Raw genomic sequence first — 20074 nt, 5'->3', positions numbered from 1 at the left:
GTGCATATCCAATCAAGATTTGGGAAACTAAAGTTTAGCTCCTAGAACCGAACCTGTGTGTCTGTATGGTGTTTCTCGATCACGCCCCTTGCAACCGTAACCACGCCTTCGACTGCAGCAGCCACGCCCCCGGCAACCGTAACCACGCCTCCGGCAGCAGCCACGCCCCGTCAGCAGCAGCCACGCCCACCGGCCTCAGCAGCCACGCCCCCACGCCCACCGCGCCTCACGCGTCAGGGGGCGTGCCTTGCGTCACGTAGGGGCGAGGAGAGCTCGGATTGGCTCTTCCGGCGGTGTCGCGCGGCTCCGCCCCTCTGCCTACCTCACCCCACTGGGCCCCGGGCGGTCAGCGGACGCCGGGCGGCCTGAGGGGCGGGGTGGACGGCGGCGGGAAGGTGGGACCTGGCCCTGCGGGGGATGGTGAGGGATGCTCGCGGTCGCGGCCGAGGAGGGGATTGGGCGGCCTCACTTCCGCCAGCCTGGTGCGCGTCCCGCCGGGCTGCTCCGCGAGGATGAGGAAGGTGGTTTTGGTCACCGGGGCTAGCAGGTGAGGTCTCGTTCGGGACCGCGGAGGTGATGGCGGATCAGGGGTGAGCGTTTGGAACGAATGCTCAGGGTGCAGAGAGGAACGCGAGAGCGTCGCCGTGAGAACCCGTGGCTGTGAAGGGAGAGGGGGCTGCCCGCGGCCCCTGGCCGCTCCCCGCAGTGCCGTTCCCGCATCCCTGAGGGTCAGGACCGCGGGTGCCACACACCTGAGCCCCCCTCTGCAGGCACACGGGGAACATTGCACGTGTATATTGTGCTCTGTGCAGTTGCATGTTAAAATTTGCCATTCTCACATGAGAGTATATCGATGCACGTATCTGGTGCGATTTTGGCAGGGCCAATAGATTACAGTCCTGTGTAAGTCCTGTGTAGAATCCTGTTGGCCTAGGTTTTCCTGCACTTTGCCAGGCTGGTCTGTCTGCTGTCTGTATTTCTTAGCGGTGCCCTTCCTGGACTGATTTATTCACCTTTGAATCTTTGCTTCACTTCCTGACCCTTATCTGATAGTTAACCTTGTGCTTGGCTCCTGGGTAACCACATGGAGATCCTTCTCTTTCATAATTGATTGAACCCCGGCTTGCTTTTGAAGCCTCTTGCTAAAACATTCTTCCGTCCCTTACCAGGAATTCCTGTTGATTGTTACCGTGAGAGCGATACCAACAGCCCCTGTCCTTGGGGTATCCAGACAGCAAAATAAAACATCCACGCGAGAAACGGCTAAAAGGCTGTTTTTCAAAGTTGCTGGTACTGTGTTGAGTCAATTTCCTAAGTACCACCAAGCTGTGGACCCCATAAACTAGTCATCAGAATGCTAAAGGACAGTTGATTGCCATCCAGCCATGTCAAGTGAACTTGTTGGGAATGGGCGAAACATGAACTGGATGTTATGTTTAGAGGCTAGAAGATTCTCTGTCCCTTAAATAATTGCTGAGTAGTTTTGTTTTGTGGGCTGCTCACTGCCACTCAGCACAGCGAGGAATGCTTCTGTGTGTCCCCATGCCCTGACTGCATGTCCTGCCTTTGGTCTTCTCAGTGGGATCGGCCTTGCCCTTTGCCAACGCCTGCTGACAGTGGACGAGGAGCTGCACCTGTGTTTGGCGTGCAGGAACATGGCCAAAGCCGAAGCCGTCCGCAGCAGCCTGCTGGCCTCTCACCGCAGCGCCCAGGTCAGCATTGTGCAAGTGGACGTTGCCAGCCTACCGTCGGTGCTCCGGGCCGCGGAGGAGCTCAAACAAAGGTTTGTGTCTGGATTTTTTTTTTCTTTTCACACTTGAGATGATGCAGCCTATTTTATTTAATAAAATAAGAAGGGATAGGAAAACATAAAAAAATGGGGGGGGAACAGTTGAAAGGTGATGCGGAGAGAATCATTGGAGAGTGGCCAATTGGTTTCATTCTCAATCATTCAATACACTTACCTTGACCTGTGGTCAAATTTTAAGGCTTTATATCAATGTACTGGCTTTAACAAGTGAAAAAATGGATACAGAAATCGGAGTGATTAGCCCAAGAAGACCACGTGACTGTTATTGGCTGAGTCGGTCCTAAGAACTTGGTTCTTTTTACCGTTTCTTCAGGAATTTGTATTTATCAGGCGTTTTTCTAAATACCTAGTGTGTGAAGCAAGAGTCCTTGAGTGTGTTGCTTCCCTGAAACTGTTCACACAGTGTCCTATAGAGAAGCACAGTGCTTTTTCCTGGGGGAGAGGTTATCCTTCTCTAAGATTTTAAGGAGAATCTATGCTCAAAAAGAGTCACAAAACTTGCACTTGTCCCTGTAGAGCCCCAGGATTATCCAAAGAGAATTTCAAAGTTTTTTTGAATTTGGACATCATAAAAAACAAGGAACTGCTTATTTCCTTGGACAGTGAAAAGGAGTGTGACGGAAACAAAAGAAGTTCTTGGTAAAGAAGTTGGCTGCAGAGTAATATGTTGCGTCATGTTCATATGAATAGATAGTCACGTCCCTGGTCCCCATGCACCTGTTCCGGAACAAGCGCTGCTTTTCTTCGTTCCAGCTGTCCTTATCGGGCCCTTAGTCCTCCGTGCCTGGGTGTTCTGTTTTATCTGTTGAGCTTTTCCAAGTTAACATCTCAGCATTTTTCTCCTTTTTTTTTTTTATACAAAAAAACAAAATGTTTATTTTCATCTGTTTGACAGTCCGAGTGACACCAATAGTGACAGTGAGAGAAATTTTCCTTTAGTTTGACTCTCAAATGACTGCAACACCCAGGGCTGCGCCATTCTGAAACCAGAGGCCAGACCCCACCCCGTTCACCCATATCAGTGGCAGGGGCCAAAGTGCGTGAGGCACTGCCTGCTGCTCTCCAGGAACCTGCACCTGAAGCTGGATCAGAAGTCGAGGAGCCGTTGGTTATTTGATCTGGTACTCTGATATAGGATGCCAGCATTGCAAGTGGAGGCTTATTCCATTGTGCTACAACAACTGCTTCTGTCGTATCTTATTTTAAACAGCCAACGGGTATTTCCTAAGTAATACTTTCAAATAAATTGTGATGTGTTCTACCTCTCTTACTCCTCCATAACCGTGAACATCACTGAGTCTCTGAAATGGCCCAGCAAGTGTGCTGGTGGAGTTACGCACCGCAGGGTCAGGAGAGCAACTGGCAGGCATTTTTCTTTCAGAACCTGGCAAGCTGGGAGTCTTACTTGTGTGTAGGTTTCATTAGACTTCCGTTTCTGCACAAAGGAACCTCCATCCTCCGTTAGTTATATCCGCAAATCTTTACAGTACAGTTGGTTCTGGAAGAGGGAAAAGTTGTCACATTTGTAGTTGTTGGCTAATCCTTAATTGCTTCCAAGATTCGGGACACTCAGTAACTGATTTAGCAATGGAGCACAGATCCAAAGCAGTGAGGCTTCTGCAGGGAAGGGAGCGCTTCAGGCAGTGGATGGGCTGGGTGAGCCAGCGTTTGGGTGAAGCTGTGGTGAGTCTCTGTCATGTTCAACATTGCTTCTCTGAGATGGGTAGAGTCCTACAGATTTAAGAAATTCGATGTTTGATGATATTCATTATGGAGATTGCCTGCTTACATCAAGTCTCTGCTATTCCTTATGCCTGCCCACCGGTCCTTTCCGTCTGTGATGCAGTCTGCTGTTAGATTGCACACAAACGGAAGCTCCCAAGAAATAGTGAATCTGTGTCATCCAGAAGCCAGCCATCGTGTCCAGCACTGTACCTGAGAGGAGTGTGTGGCTCTGCTGTAGCCAGAGCTTAATTTGGTGTTCAGGACCAGGTTCCACTGTCTTGTAAGCAGAGTATGATAATGTTCTTAAGTGAAAGCTTGCTAATTAGATGGTGAAATAAGTCTATGGCCCTCAGTAAATGAGCCAGTGGTATCAGTCTCAACATTTTAAACACCTACAGGCTAGCAAAAACTGCCTGTGCTTAATCCATGTTGGTCACCTTGTATGCATTTCTAGGCCTTACTGTTAGCAGCTATGGCTGCATTGGTTTAGAGCTGTAGATGGAGGACACACACAGTGTGATGCACAGAATTCTAAGACATATTCTGAATTATTTGTGATGTGTGTGAGGATCATGAAAGCAGGGCTCACCTGTCTAGAACCTAGTTGGAAAGAGGTATCGTTGGATTGAAGCTTGAAGGGTTAATAGTTCCCGTCAGAATTTCAGTGTTCTTTTTACAAATACTCTGGAGGGCGCCTGCCGAAAATACCTTGCCTTGTCTTAACTTTCGTTCTTTTCAATGAAAAATTTCGATTTGAGGGGTAGCGAGAGATGGAGAGAGAGAGAGAGAGAGAGAGAGCCCTGCCACTTGCTGGTTAACGGCACACAGGCCTGCAACACGGCCGGTTGAAATCAGGAGCCAGGTACTCGGTGTGGGTCTCCGTGTGAGTGTTGTGGACTCAGCAGACTCGAACCATTGGCCTGCTGCCTCTTGGGGTATGCGTTAACAGGAATCTGGACTGGAGAGTAGAGCCAAAACTAAATCCTACACCCAGCAGTGTGGGGTGTGGGTGTCCCAAGGGAAGGCTCCCCAACTGCCTAGTAGCTGCCTCTTAGGACCTGCTTCCATGGCCTTTGTGCTCTAGGGACCTTCACCAGATCCGCCGGCAGCTTTCGTTTTAGTTGATTTCATGCCTTGTAGATTCCATGTTGACACATCTGACACATCCGGTGAAGTGGATGTTGGTACTGTGTGTGTTTCACCTGTTAGCTGAGGGAGAAGTAAATTATTTTAAAATGCAAACAAACCAGAACAAAAAACTCACAACTTTTCTTAGACTAGAAGAGTTATAAGGACAAATCTAGAAGGAATTATTGATCAGAGAATATTTGACATTAAAGCCACGGTTCAAACAAACAAACAAATAATTTGCTGTGGTTTAAGGAAAACTGTTGATAAGGAAATATTGTAACACTGGTGCTGAGTAAATTCCCTTTGTATTTTTTTTAAGACTTATTTTTTATTTTTATTGGAAAGTCAGATATATAAATATATAGAGGAAGAGAGAGAGAGAGGAAAATCTTCCATCCATTGATTCACTCCCTAAGCAGCCACAATGCCTGAGCTATGTCAATCCAAAGCCAGGAGCCAGGAGCCAGGAGCCTCTTCTGGGTCTCCCACATGGGTGCAGAGTTCCAAGGCTTTGGGCTGTCCTCAGCTGCTTTCCCAGGCCACAGGCAGGGAGCTGGATGGGAAGTGGCGCCTTAGGGATTAGAACCAGCACCCCTATGGGATCCCAGCATATGCAAGGTGAGGCCTTAGCCACTAGGCTATCACGCTGGGTCCTAAATTCCCTTAATATTCTTGCAACCATTTTACTGGTTTGGAAAGCCCTCTGTTCTCGTTAGGGCTTGCGTATCCGGAGGAAGAATGCACAGCTGGTCTCAGTGTATCCTGACGATGTTTGTGTTTTACTTGCAGATTTCAGAGGTTGGACTACATATATCTAAACGCGGGCATCATGCCAAATCCACAGCTCAATGTCAGGGCACTTCTCTCCGGCCTCTTTTCAAGGTAATTTCCATTTTCCAGATGAGCTAGCTGATTGGATGGGAGCTCTTCATTTTTTGCCTCATTTTGTGCTTGAGGCGTTCCTAAGAGATTGAAAGATAAAGGGATGCTGAGAGCAGAGATGACAGAGGAAGGAGGTTTGCATCTACATCACGAAAGAGAAGCACTCATGTCAGGTAGAAAACTCGGGTTCCTGTGACCCCTCGTTTGGGGAAATACAGGGAACTCAAGTTCTTCTGGAAGCTTCTCCATACACTTTAGTGCAGCGGCTTTCAGAAATGTTTGACTACAACCTAGAGTGAGAAGTCTTGTTTTGCAGTCCAGGATATGCATAAATACTGTACGCTGCTTAGTGTACCACTATCATTTTCCTTTTCCTTTTTGATCCATTTTGCTTTAATTCCATTCCACACGCACTCCACGCCAAATTGATCCCACAGCAAAAAGCTGTATTACTATATACTGTGTTCTAAGAATTCCTAGAAAAAAACCAACCTATTTAACACGAAGCATCCTGTGTCCCAGGGAGACCTTTTTCTCCTTGCTTTAGCTGCTGTTTCCTGAGATTACCTGTAAGCCAGCTTGGAGAGGGATGAGAGGTTAGCTGCAGTTTTTTGGGAGACTCGGGTTCCTGTTAAGAGTGAACCATATGCAAGCAAATAGTTCTACAAACTGTGCAAAGTGAGGCTTTTTTTTTTTATCTTATTTAACAGAATGATCCAATCTGACTGCTAGTCCTATTCCTGTTACTGCAGGCCCAAGGCAGCTGCAGTTTGTGAGTGTGGGATGGGTGAGGCGGTGTCTTTGGTATCTTGAACCTTTAAACAGTCATGCATTTGTCTTCTGCTGTTTCAGAAGAGTGATTCATATGTTCTCCACAGCTGAAGGACTGCTCACCCAGCAGGACACGCTCACTGCCGACGGGCTTCAGGAGGTGTTTGCGACCAATGTCTTCGGCCACTTTGTCCTGGTAACAAGACCGTTGGCTTAATAAGCCCGTTCTTAGGGGCTCTTTGGTTTATCGTCATTCATTCATGCCTAGTGTTAAATCTTTGGAAATATTGCTTCCTACTGTTGTAATACTAGCAGCCTGTTGATACATTCTTTCTTTCTGGCATCAGTCTGGAGTGTGGTGAAGCAAGTACAGAATCAATGTACAGAACTAAGAAAGCATGAATTGGGTTTGGCCTCAGATAGCGTTGGGTAGTGGTCAAGCCATTACTAGACGGTAATCCATAGTTATTTTCTTATGAGCATGATTTCGAAATTGTTTTGTGCAGCCATACTTGTGCGTGACAATTCGAGACACACATACGAAGTTAGGCCCGAGATGTGTATCTTATGGAGCGTCTTGTCCTTTTGCCTTCGTTTCAGTCTTGCACAACAGCCTTGACATCTAAAGTGATATGATGTTAGTTCCTTTTAATCCCTTCGTGCTGCAAGAACCTCTGATCCTGGGTTTTGTATTTATGCTTACTTTTTTTCTAGCTTTGGACCTCAGAATTGGACATTGTTGAGGACCAGCCTGTGTTTATAATATTTAAGGTGTGAGACATTGGAAGAGTATGAATCCATGCTATAAAACAGAAGAGCTGAATATTTAGTGTGCCTATCAGATGGCCTCCTGTATTTTATTAAGGAGAAACAGGATGCAGTCTGTAAACAGTTGTGTTCTGATTTGTATGCTCAAATGATATGGGAAACATTTCTAGAAAGATGCAGATGAATATAATGATACTGGCTGCTTTTGATGACCTAGAGTTGGCGAGACTTTAGGAATCGGCAGGTGACTCATGGTCCACTGTGTACCCTTTAATACTGATATTTTAATAAAAGGATTCTATGGTATTGTTTTTCCAGTGACAAAAATTAATTAAAATATGGCTAGTATAGGGCCCGGCACGGTGGCTCAAGTGGTTAAAGGTCCTCGCCTTGCACGCCCGGGATCCCATATGGGCGCCGGTTCTAATCCCGGCAGCCCCGCTTCCCTTCCAGCTCCCTGCCTGTGGCCTGGGAAAGCAGTCGAGGACGGCCCAAAGCTTTGGGACCCTGCACCCGCGTGGGAGACCTGGAAGAGGCTCCTGGCTTCGGATCGGCATAGTATCGGCCCGTTGCGCTCACTTGGGGAGTGAATCATTGGACGGAAGATCTTCCTCTCTGTCTCTCCTCTCTGTATATCTGCCTTTCCAATGAAAAAATAATAAAAATAAATCTTTAAAAAAAAAAAATAAAATAAAATATGGCTAGTATAGAGTTGATTTTTGATTCAGATATGTTTGTAGGCCTTTACAGAGGCCTATTATGTAATATTTCCACTGTGTTAAAGTTTTTTATTTGCCTTCTCTATGAATTAATAAATTAAATGTTAATGATGTTTGATTAGGTTATTGCATTTATAAAATTGTTAAAGAAGACAGGCAGTTGGGTGTTCTGAGAATGGTGCTGGGGAAACAGCAAAGAGTTGTGGCCACAGGTGCAGTTATGGTAAGGGACTGGGTGTGTCTCAAGGGTTCTGGAGTCCATTTATCAAATATAGTGGTATCAAAGTGTGTAATGCCTCCTGCCCTTTCCAAATTATAGTGAAGATTCTTGCTGTTGTTTGTGAATTACAAACCTGTATTCTGGTTTCAGATGTAAATGTGATTGATGTAACACGTAGTGTGATTATATGAGAGGACTTCAGAGGGATTGTGGAGTGAGCTGGCTTCGTAATCAGTTATATATACACACACACACACTTATATACACATTCACGGAAACGTACAATGTTTTCTATCATTTGAATTACAAGATATTTTTAGATACAATTTATATATGATTACCTATATAAATTTATGCATTATTCCGTTGCCTGTGACTCTGGCACCCCATCGAAGTGGCTGTTCAAGTCCTGGCTAATCCACTGCCAGTCCAGCACCCAAGACACTGAAGGGGATGGGCTAAGGATTTGGGCCTTTGTCACCCTAGTGGAAGACAAAACATGTCAGTGTTACTGCTGCGTGCAGCAGCATGAGCAGGGCTAGAGACAGAAGTGATGTGAAACTGACAAAATAGGAAATGAGAGACAAGACAATAAAGATTATAAAAGCTAGGTGACCGGAGGGAAGCTCCTTTCTCTAAGATCGACCCGGAAGGCTCATTGCTTCAGACTTTTGAATTTCTTAGGGAGTCAAATGATAGGAATTGATGTGGCATACACTTTGACAGCTATGCCCCATATTAGCATTAACCAGTAATACTTTACGCACGGGAAGCAGCAGTGTAAGCCAAGTACTGCAGTCAGCCTGTGACTGTCTCGAGGATATCTTAAAGCGCTCAGTCCTGTGGCCTTGGACTCCTGCCCTGCTGCAGACCCATCCTGCAGGCCTGACCTTGGTCTCAGACTTTTGCTCACGTATGGGTTGTAGCCAACAGAGGTTGACCTAGTTCTCGGACACCGGCAGTCTGTGGGCTCAAGCTTCCAGTTGCAGTCGCTCCTGCTCTTCCTCTTCAAGTCATGTGCTTACTGTTTTCCAAACTGTGGCAGATGCCGCCCAGCCCTCTGTGTAGCAGTCATTTGGGGAGTGAACCAGAGAATGGAAACTTAACTCTCATTTTGTCTCTACCTGCCCAACTCTGTTTTTCAAATAAATAAACAATTTTTTTGTTTTGCTTTATTTTAAAGATTTATTTATTTGAAAACAAAGTAACAGAAATACAGAGGCAAAGACAGAGAGATCTTCCATGTATTGATTCATTCCCCAGATGCCCATTGCGGCCAAGGCTGTGCCAGGCTGAAGCTAGGAGACAGGAGCTCCATCCGGGTCTCCGATGTGGCTTGAACCACTATCTTCTGCTTGCTAGATGCATTAGCAGAAAACTGGACCAGAAGAGAAGTAGCCAGGACTTGAACATGCACTCTTTTGTGGAAGGTTTGCGTCCCAGGAAACAGCTTAGTGCACTGTACCACTGTACCCATCCTGACCTGCTTGTTTATTCCTTTTGTCCCATTCAGATTCGGGAGCTGGAACCTCTGCTCTGTCACAGTGATGGTCCATCGCGGCTCATCTGGACATCCTCGCGCAATGCAAGGAAATCCAATTTTAGCCTTGAGGACATCCAGCACAGCAAAGGCCGGGAACCTTACAGCTCTTCCAAATATGCCACTGACCTCCTGAATGTGGCCCTGAACAGGCGCTACAACCAGCAGGTGAGCCCTGACTCAGTGATACGGATGTGATGGGGCAGTGGATTCTTAATCAACTACAGTTGACTTCCTGATAGCATGGCTGGGCGTTGTAGGTGAGACTGGTATTTGGGGGGACCTTTTAGGTCGGTGTGGTCCATTTACCATTCTGTGGCTCTTTAGAAACTCTGTGTATAGATTGGCACTACTGACAATAGTGCCGGCTACTTTACGGTCTCAGAACCTGCTCCACATCAGGGACCCTGGGATAACACTGGGCCATTCCACATTCCTGATGCTGAGGAGATTGGCAAGTTGGCTGTGGCTTCTCCCCTTGCCATCCCTCCTTCCTTTGGAGATTAGAAAGAAGATAAGGAGGGTGTGGGAAGAGTGGCCGAACTGCTCTCCCTTCCCGCTGCAATCAATGATGCAAACATCATCCAACAAACAAACAAAACAATACCTTGCCCTGAGTACTTCCTGGTACTCTGGAAACTTCCTTTTATCAGGCAAGACCATGGTGAATTCATTTTTCCATTTTTAAAAAGCTAGGATTTTATTTATTTAGTAACATTTCTGTTATTTGAGATGTTGTATTTAACCAAAAAGGCAAGATTCAGCTAATAGTGTAGAATCTCTTGAGATTGACTCAGTTTATGAATTTGATTCTTGAACAGGCAGAGTGAGGCCCACACTCACACAGAGAGACAGAAAGAGTTCCCCGTACACTAGTTCCTTCCTCAAATTCCAACAGAGAGCAGGAGTGGACCCAGCCGAAAGCTGGGAGCCAGGGGCTCCTTCCAGGTCTCCTACTTGATGATGTAAGAGACCTGGCTGATTCAGCCATTGCTGCTAGCCAGGGTGAGCAAGCTGGAGTGGGGAATGAAGCTGAACTCTTACCCAGGCACTCAGGCAACTCAGCCTGTGATTTAATCACCAGGCCACAGGCCTGCTGCCTCGTTGGCTTTTTTTTTTTAAAGAATTATTTATTTTTATTGCAAAGTCAGATGTACAGAGAGGAGGAGAGAGATTGTAGATCTTCTATCTAATGATTCACTCCCCAGCTGATGGCAATGGCCAGTGCTGCACTGATCTGAAGCCAGAAGCCAGGAACTTCCTCCAGGTCTCCCATGCCGGTGTAGGATCCCAAGGCTTTGGGCCCTCCTTGACTACTTTCCCAGGCCACAAGCAGGGAGCTGGTTGGGAAGTGGGACTGCCGGGGTTAGAACCGGTGCCCATATGGGATCCCGGGCGTGTTCAAGGCGAAGACTTTAGCCGCTAGGCCACCGCATTGTGCCTCCTTATTGGCTTTTATGAGGAAAAAAGAAGCTAAGAAAGAAATATTTTATGATATTCCTTTTGAAGTGTTGTGTTCCTGGAAATGTCTGTTTCTATATAGACTCCTTGAACATCATACATTAATGATACCCACAGAAGCCGTAAAGAAATACCCCAGGTCGTCACACGTTGCTCTCCTATAGTGGAACATGAGAAAGACTGTAGTTTTGGATAAGACCGTCTTCTTTATTTCTTTTGTCAGTGTCAAAAAGTTGTAAATGTTGAAAATCCTAAGATTTTAGTCTGGAAATTTTCTCATTTATGCCTGAATAGTACCTTAACTGCTTCTAGATAGACCTTAGAATAAGAAATTTTCTGTGGTGGTCTGGATTAAGCTTCTAGTTGCGGTTCCAACATCCTGTATTGGAGTTTGGCTCCATGTCCTGGCAACTCCCATCCAGTCCGGCTCCCTTCCAGTGTTCCTGGGGAAACAGCAGATAATGGCCCAAGTACTTGGATCCCTCTCATCTATGTGGGAGGCCTGGATGGAGTTCTTGGCTTCTAGCTGCAGTCTGGCCCAGCCTCGGCTGTTGGAGCGATTTGGGGAGTGAACCAGCAGGTGGAAGATATCTCTCTCTTATACTTCCTCTCTCTACCCATTTTTCCTCCTGTATTCTACTTCTGCCTTTCCCTCCCTTCTCTTCTCCCTCTCTCTTCTCCACTCTATTCTGTCACTCTGCAGTTCAAACAAAAAAATTCATTTTTTTAAAGCAAAGATTTTCTGATTATTCATACTTCAAAATTTTTGATACTAGAAACTCCTTAAATTTTCCATCCCAAATACCTGATTCATTGTGGGTGCCCAATGCATAATTCTTTTTCTCTTTTGAATTGTCTTTTTTTTTTTTTTTTTGAGAGAGAGAGAGCGTGAGAGGTGCCAGCCGTCCACTGTTTTGCCTTCCAAATGCCCACAGTGGTAGTGTCTGAGCTGGGGCTGAAAACACGGAGCTGGGTGCTTAATTCATCCCTCCCACTTGGGTGGCAGGAAGCCAGTTGCTTAAGCCATGACTGCTATCTCCTAGGGTCAACATTGACAGGAAGTTGGGAATAGGAGCTGAAATTGAGCCCTGAAGCCACGCCCAGTCTTCTTGACCACTGGGCTAAACACACATCCCTCAGTGCACAGTTCTTAAGCTTGGGTGATTTACCCAACTTCAGAGACAGCTGAGAGTGTAAGTTCTTCCTACTTTGGCCTTCTGACTCATATGTACATATCTCTTGTTAACTAACACAAAGATGGACAGAATCAGTACATATTGAATCAGACTCTTACTGCTACCCGGTCTGTTCCTACAGGGTCTGTATTCTAGTGTGGTGTGCCCAGGTACGGTGTTGACCAATATGACATATGGAATTCTACCTCCCTTCATATGGACGCTGCTGATACCAATCATATGGCTGGTGAGTAATACACATATCTTTGCTTATTAGTTAAAACATTGGGAAATGATGTAAGAGATTGAACTTGAAGGTTGCAGAATTCCACTAAGCTTGAGCTTTTAAGGATGTTTATTCGCATTTCTTTTGCAAGAGACAGACAGACAGGCAGGAAGAAGGTATCTTCCATCTGCTGGCTTACTCTCCAAATGACCGTATAGCCAGGGCCGGGGCAAGGTGCAGTCTTTACCTGGGAGCTCCGTCTGGGTTTCCTGTGTGGCCATCAGGGGCTGAAGCACCTGAATCGTCATTTACTGCATCCCAAGATGCATTAGTAGGAATGCTGGATCTGGAAGGAAAGTAGTTGGGACTTGAGTCTGAATTGCAACATGGAATGTGGAATCATAGGCAAAGGCTTAACCTGTTGTGCCACAAAACCTGCCCCAGCTTTAGGCATTTGAAGTCCTTATGTGTCACTTGTGCTTCCTCCTTCCAGGTGTTACCACTGTGCGATCCTCAGTATCCATTTCTCTTCAAGATGCTTTTTCTTTAATCATGTACTATGGGTCCCAAGATACTGTGCTTTTGGCAAATCTGCATTAAATGATGCTTAAGTAGTTACTTTGTGGTTCTATTCTAAACCATCTCCTAATGACTGTTATTTCTTTTTCTTAGCTTCGCTTTTTTGCAAATGCTTTCACTTTGACGCCGTACAATGGATCGGAAGCACTGGTATGTTCCTGTGATTCTATTGGCTGGTGTAACGGTTTAGCGGATATGAATTTGAAGTTTACTGGAAATAAGCAGTTTCAGCAGAAAAGAGAAACGTGCTCTGTGAATAATCCAGGTTGTATTTAGGGTTAGAGTGGAATATAAATCTCAATACAGAACGGCAGGAGTCAAGTTTCAAAATTTGGCGTCTACCATGGCACTGAATGTGTGCTTACAGGGAAGGGACTTCAGTAGCAACAAGGTCTGTCAGTAGCTGGGGGAGGGCAGGAGCTGAGAAGATAAAGTCAAACGATGACCTGGTATTCGGAGAGCCATTTCTCCTGGAGAAGGTGTTATCTTGCACATTAACAGCAGGGGCAGCTCAGTGCAATTCCTTTCCCTTGCATGAAGTCAGTGTTGTAATCAGGTCACTCCCGAAAAGACTCTTACATTATTTACTATAGCTGCCTGATGCAGAGAGTATGAATGCCGAGAGAGGAGTGGCTTTTGGCAGACAGACAATGGGGAGTTAGCTGCTCCCTGGCATTTTGGGAAGAAGCACAGCCGTACCCTTAGCATTGCTTTTGGCCCAGAGAAACATTCTCAGGTTCTCATTTCCCAGGTGATATTATAATACATTTCTGTTGTTCTAAGTCACAGTATTGGTCTTAATTTGTTGCAGCAAGAATATGAAATAGGTTATAGTAAGACAATAAGATACAGTGCATTACCAAATGCCCAGCTGCCTTGGTGTATCAGGAACTGTATAATCTTCTGAAATACAGTGATTAATATGATCGTTAGAACTCAGATACAGTATAATTCTCAAGAGCCGATGGTTTGGTTACCGCAGAAATGTCTCAACTGTAACATGATGTCTTTTCACTGTCATCATTAGTTTTAGTTTAAGTAAAAGCAAAAAGATATATGAAGAACAAAAAAAAGTGGTATAGTCAAATGAAAAAGTACTCAGCTTCCCTCATACTGACAGAAATACAAGTTTAATATACATATATAATTAAAGAGCATTCTTGACTTCAGTTTAGCAAAGACTACATGATTTGATAATGCACTGCATCCACCTGAGTAGAGACCATCCATCTGCATGGCCGGGGGAGGACTCTGACAAGGTCAGCAAAGTAGGAAGGGAGTGTACCCTTAATCCAACAGCCCCGTATATGCTATTCATCTTACAGATATACTCAAGCTTGCATTATGTTTGACCACAGTAGAAGTTCTAATAGTCCAAACTGGAACCAACCTATGTGTCCTTTTATCTGAAAAGTATATGAATTGTGATATTACTAAAATGGAATTCTGGACAAGTATGCTCTTTAAAAAAACAGCTCTGTATGTACTAATTTGAAAATCAGGCATACGTGCAAGTAAAAAATGCTGTATCTTATGCTTTCATGTGAGTGGTTTAGAAGAATGTATGTATTTTTTAGGTAGGCAGATTTTGTTTGGAAAAAGAAATACAAGAAACTTGTAGGAATGGTTGCTTTCACAAAGGAGAAGTATGTGGCTGTGAGTCTGGGAAGGGCAGGAAGCTGACTTATAACCCTTGATTGTTATTTGTGAGCAAGCTTCTTCGTTAATAAAATATTGTATCATGAGGTGCATATCCACTATAAATACCTGAGTCTGTATTCCACGAACTTGATTTGGGAACCAGGAAAGAAACTGCAAACATGGGGCCCAGCACGGTGGCGCAAGTGGTTAAGGTCCTTGCCTTGCACGCCCGGGATCCCATATGAGCGCCGGTTCTAATCCCGGCAGCCCCGCTTCCCTTCCAGCTCCCTGCTTGTGGCCCGGGAAAGCAGATGAGCACGGCCCAAAGCTTTGGGACCCTGCACCCGTGTGGGAGACCCGGAAGAGGCTCCTGGCTTCGGATTGGCATAGCATTGGCCATTGCGCTCACTTAGGGAGTGAATCATTGGACGGAAGATCTTCCTCTCTGTCTCTCCTCTCTTTATATCTGCCTTTCCAATAAAAAAATAATAAAAATAAATCTTTTAAAAAAAGAGAGAGACTGCAAACATGATTCACAAAGATGGCATTGAACAGGCCATTCTGTCTTCTCCCTCTACATTCCAGTAGGTATTCATGAAGATGTCCTAATTAGTTGATGATATCACAAAGGATTTTTGGGGTGAGTGTGTAGAGTAGTGATTGTAAACCCCAGTAAAATGAAATCATGGACATACTTTTTGTACAGGTCTGGCTTTTCCAACAAAGACCCGAGTCTCTCAGTCCTCTGACAAAATACATGAGCGCGACCACCGGCTTGGGAAACAATTACATCATCCACCAGAAGGTAAATGTGGTCTCGTTGTTGCCGCTGAAGATGCTCGCTGCCAGGCTCGTGCAGCCAGCTCTGCGTTCCTGAGCAGCCCCTCCACTTCCTCACCTCTTGGCCCAGGGCCCCACTCTGTGCCTTGGCACCAGACTGCCCTGGTTTTATCTCCTTCAGCTCCCTCTACCCATGAGCCTTTGCACATCTTGTTCTTTATTCTCCTTTCAGTAAGCCTGTGTCTGTCCTCCTTCAGCTCTTGGCTCGGGTCTCGGGCTCAGTGGACTCTGTTGGAGATGTGTTTCCTTGTATCAATTTTATGTGGCATTCAGTCACTCTTGAGTTTTCTGTCAGTAGGCAGGGGCCATTTGAAAATTCATGGGGAAAATAAATGACAAGGTAAATTCAATTAGGTGCAAAAGATTTTCAAGTCTATTCATAGTTTTTTTCATATTATGTATTTTTATGACTTTCTGAAGCCCTCCTCTACATGAATTTCAAATATTTTATACCACCATGAGCTTATCTTCTGATTCTTTTTCCGTGAACTTTTCTAAATCCCCTCAGATAAGCCCCATGAGAATGAAGAGAAAACATATTCTTTGCTTCCGCGTTGTCTTGCTCATGGAATATGCTCAGGAAACATGTAAAAAGTGGGTGAATCTGGTTGGGAGAATCAACTTTAACAGATTTGTGTCTTACGTTTTTGAAGATGCAGCTGATGGAGTATGACGAAATCCTATTAATACTATGTTTTAATAATAAAAACGAAACAGATTTACATACTTAGGAGATGAAAAGATCATTCTGAGCTAGATGAACTACTTTGTTGTACTTTTGTCATGGATAATGTTTATTCTCAACCTCCTATTTTTGCACCACTCAACCTTTATTGTGAGGAGCAATTTAGCGTAGGATAGGGCTAGATTAGGCGTGGCGTAATAGCCCAGTGGCTAAATCCTCACCTTGCAACTGCCTGGATCCCATGTGGGCACTAGTACATATTCTAGATGCTCCACTTCCCATCCAACTCTCTGCTTGTGGCCTGGGAAAGCAGTCAAGGATGGCCCAAAGCCTTGGGACCCTGTATCCGTGTGGGAAACCTGGAAGGGCTCCTGGCTTCACATTACATCAGCTCTAGCTGTTGTAGCCACTTGGGGAACAAATCAGCAGACAGAATATCTTTTATCTCGAGAGTGAGTGAGACAGAGAGAGACTAGCAAATAAATTATCTCAGGGAAATCAACTAAGTGGCAGTGATCCTAGCGTATTGCTTAGTAACATGAGGACTGTGAACCCTGCTGTCTGCTTTTCATGTGATTTACTAAAAATAAACCTTCTGTGATTTTTCCATAATATGTCCTATGTGATACTGGTTTCCTGAGCAGATTGGCAAGAAGCAGTTCTGCAGACTAGTTAGTGACTAATGTGTCCTGTTACTCCCCCTGTTGGAGAGACTTGCGTAGTGCATCTGAGCTCAGTAAACACTTTGAGAAGCAGAGACCCTGAGGGTTTACTCCTGCTGCTTGCAGATCGTTTTTGACTGTAGGATTTTTTCCTTCTCCCCCAGTTCACATCCCAAAGAACTCACTTTGGAGAACTCCATTGTAAATTAGGTTGTTAGATGTATTTGAACTTACTATCTGATAACCTAGGTATCAAAGGGAGAAAATGTTTAATTCTGCATAACAGAGTTACTTCTTGAGCATTCTATAGAAATACATTGAAGAAAATGTTTTAAAGCTTGACTAGTTTAGGCGGATCTACTCTCTTCTGTTAAAAGTCAAGGTTGAACTAGAAGCAGTGAAAAAACTGACCTGATTAGATGAATACAAATGTTGCCAACATGTTGCAAAATTTCTTGAATTTTGACCTTTGTTGTGAAGAAATAGATTGGCATTTGAAATTTAGATTTTCTGAACTGTTAAAGGAACCTTACCTTATAGGAACTGATTGTTTTTGTATACATGTGTCAGTTTCTGTAAAACACGCGCAAATGTGAAATAACAGTGAATTTGACAATATAGAATCTTTGATTTATTGCGTGTCAGTGCAGCTTAGAGAAAGGCACCCTTGGGCTGGCATGGCAGTTCTCCACATATCAGGCACCTAGCTCTACCAGTGTTAAGGAATAGTCTTTTATCCTTGTGGCTCACCAAAGAGCGTGGAAGAAAGGAAGAAAGATAGGGATGCCCTGTGCCTCTTCAAGAGCCTTCAAGTGCTGCTACTTACAACAGATTGGCAGGAATTTTGTCACTTCGCTCTCTTAGCTTCCCTGGCGGATAGGAAGTGTAGACTTGTGCCTGGTGAAAATCGGCGCTCTTTTACAGAAGAGGAATGTTACAGGGTAGTTGTGGGAAATTCGAAAGCCTTTTGATTTCTCTCTTTTATCCTTTTAAATCACAGTTGGTTGATATCCCCTGCTTCCAAGTGTGTCAGAGTTTGGGAACAGAGCCAAAACTGAGATGTTTGAGTCTGTAAGAAAGCATCAGTTGGTTTGGGTAGTGTTGGGGTTTGGACTGAGGGTTCAGACATCCTAGGGTTCTCAGCGTTCCCTACCATTCCCCACGTGGCTGACACCACGGACTGATGCTGCAGTTGTCGCCCATCCTTTATAGTTCCCTTACATATGTCAGATACCTTCATTCTAGACATGTCATTCATTTTTCCTTTCTCTTCATCACTGTATTTGCTGTCTTTTCAGATGGACGTAAATGAAGACACTGCTGAAAAACTTTACCAAAGCTTACTAGAACTGGAAAGGCAGATGAAAGTCTCCGTTCCAAAGGCAGATGGCCGGAGCTGACAGTGAAGAGCTGGGCACCGCTGGCCTTCTGTGCACTGCAGGGCGTGTGGCTTTCCACTGAGCTGGATGGTGTGCATTGATAGCGAACGCTGAGCTAGGCTGCTTCTTCCTTACAGAATAACGTCAACGACTGTGGGAATGCGTGTGTGTGTCTGTGTGTGTGTGTCTGAGTGTGCGCGCATGCGCGCTGTAGAAAGAGATGGGTGTAGTGAAAGTCTCTTGGCTGTTCTCCAGAGTAAGAGCACATCACGGTTACCAGCATCACCTTACAGGGCATCTGTTTGTGCTGTTCTGTCAGCCGGGTCCCAAGTTCGGTTCCGAGGGAACTGAGTGATTGTGACATGGCATGCACTGCATTTCCTCTTGGCCTACCTCTGCCCAAAGCCCTGCTCATTCACTGAGTGGCAGTCCTAGCCTTGTACCTTCATGAACAAGTTTTTTCTTAGGTCTTTGCTAAATTTCTTCCTTTGTCTGATGCTTCCAGCAGTCCTAAACTTACTAGGATCCTGACAGTTTCAATGCAAATGTCCATGTGGTTAATCACTGGAAAAAAGTTATATACACATATGAGCCAATTGAATTATTTTAAGGATATCTTTATTGATGTTGGAGTAGTTTTTGCGAACTCTGTGCCTGACCTGCAACATTATCTGGAAATCTGTTCATTGTTGATAAACTAATTATCATGATTATCTTTTAGTTGATGTAACCTTGCAGCAAAATATTTACTCACACTGTTTGAAGAAATTTTTGAATTGAGTAACAATGGTGTCTACTCATGTAAGATGCACCATCATAGAGGATAGTTAATGGGAGTTCATTTACATGTGTTACGATAATGAGCAAACTTTTCTTTTAAAAAAAAAATCTTAGAAAGGGTGGTGCCCATATTGAATGCCAGCACTGTAGGCCATGGCTTAACTAACTCTGTATACCATTACTCCTTCCCTGATGTTTCATTTTTTAAGGTAAATTGTGCACACATGTAGCTCTGTGGAAATTGATGCTATGCATTGGTTAATGCAACCAAGGTGCGCATACAGCTGCAAGGAGGTCCTGCTGCTGCCGCTGTTGCTCTACAGTAACACCCGTCCTCATGTCCCACTCTCATCCCTTGGAAGCCATTAGCATGTGCTTCATTTCCAGAATGTATCATGTCTAAAAGTGAGATGGTAGGGCTGTAGAAAGTGTTTAGTTTAAAGAAATGAACAGCCATCTCAGAGTGACATTCCACTTTAAGTACTCACCAACAAGGTGTGATAAGCCAATTTGTCGAAATCCCCACTAATATTTGATAGTACTGCTTTAAAGAATCCATTCTATGCAATGTATAATGCTCTCATTGTGGTTTAATTTGCATTTTCTTGATAGCAAAGGACGTTGAACATGTTTTTATGTGTTTCTTTGCCGTCTATATATTTTTTGGTGAACTGTCTGTTCCTACCTTTTGCCCATATTTAATTGGAATGGCTTTTTTTACTCTTGAGCTTTGAGTTTTTAAATATATTCTCAATGTAATTCTTTTGTATAGGTGGTTTGAGAGTATTCCCTGTCTGTAGCACATGTTTTGACTTTTGACAAGATATTTCATAGAACAAATTAAAAAAATTTGTTGTGGATTACACTTTGTTTTTATTTTTATTGCAAAGGTAAATTTACACAAAGAACCAGAGGAGAGAAGGAGAGACAGAAACACCTCTGTCTGCTGGCTTACTTTCTAATAGCCACAATGGCTGGGGCTGAGCCGATCTGAAGCCAGGAGCTCGTAGTCTCTTTTGGGTCTCCCACATGGGTGCAGGGTCCCAAGGTTTTGGGTTATCCTCTATTGCTTTCCCAGGA

General features: G+C 44.6%; 1 protein-coding gene across 1 annotated transcript; it reads left to right on the top strand.

Moving 5' to 3' along the window:
• The first annotated feature begins 420 nt into the window (after positions 1 to 420).
• Positions 421 to 19083, top strand: HSD17B7 (hydroxysteroid 17-beta dehydrogenase 7). Its single transcript, XM_041003344.1, has 9 exons — positions 421 to 547; positions 1580 to 1783; positions 5456 to 5548; positions 6401 to 6515; positions 9540 to 9734; positions 12345 to 12449; positions 13101 to 13157; positions 15355 to 15453; positions 18134 to 19083. The coding sequence occupies exons 1-9, from the start codon at positions 513 to 515 to the stop codon at positions 18233 to 18235; spliced, it is 1005 nt and encodes a 334-aa protein (XP_040859278.1). The 5' UTR covers positions 421 to 512; the 3' UTR covers positions 18236 to 19083.
• Positions 19084 to 20074: the final 991 nt, after the last annotated feature.

This window comes from Ochotona curzoniae, unplaced genomic scaffold (assembly GCF_017591425.1).
Source record: "Ochotona curzoniae isolate NIBS_2020 unplaced genomic scaffold, NIBS_Ocur_1.0 scaffold_2683, whole genome shotgun sequence".
NCBI classification, from domain to species: Eukaryota; Metazoa; Chordata; class Mammalia; order Lagomorpha; family Ochotonidae; genus Ochotona; species Ochotona curzoniae.
This window is presented reverse-complemented; position numbering and strand designations above follow the sequence as displayed.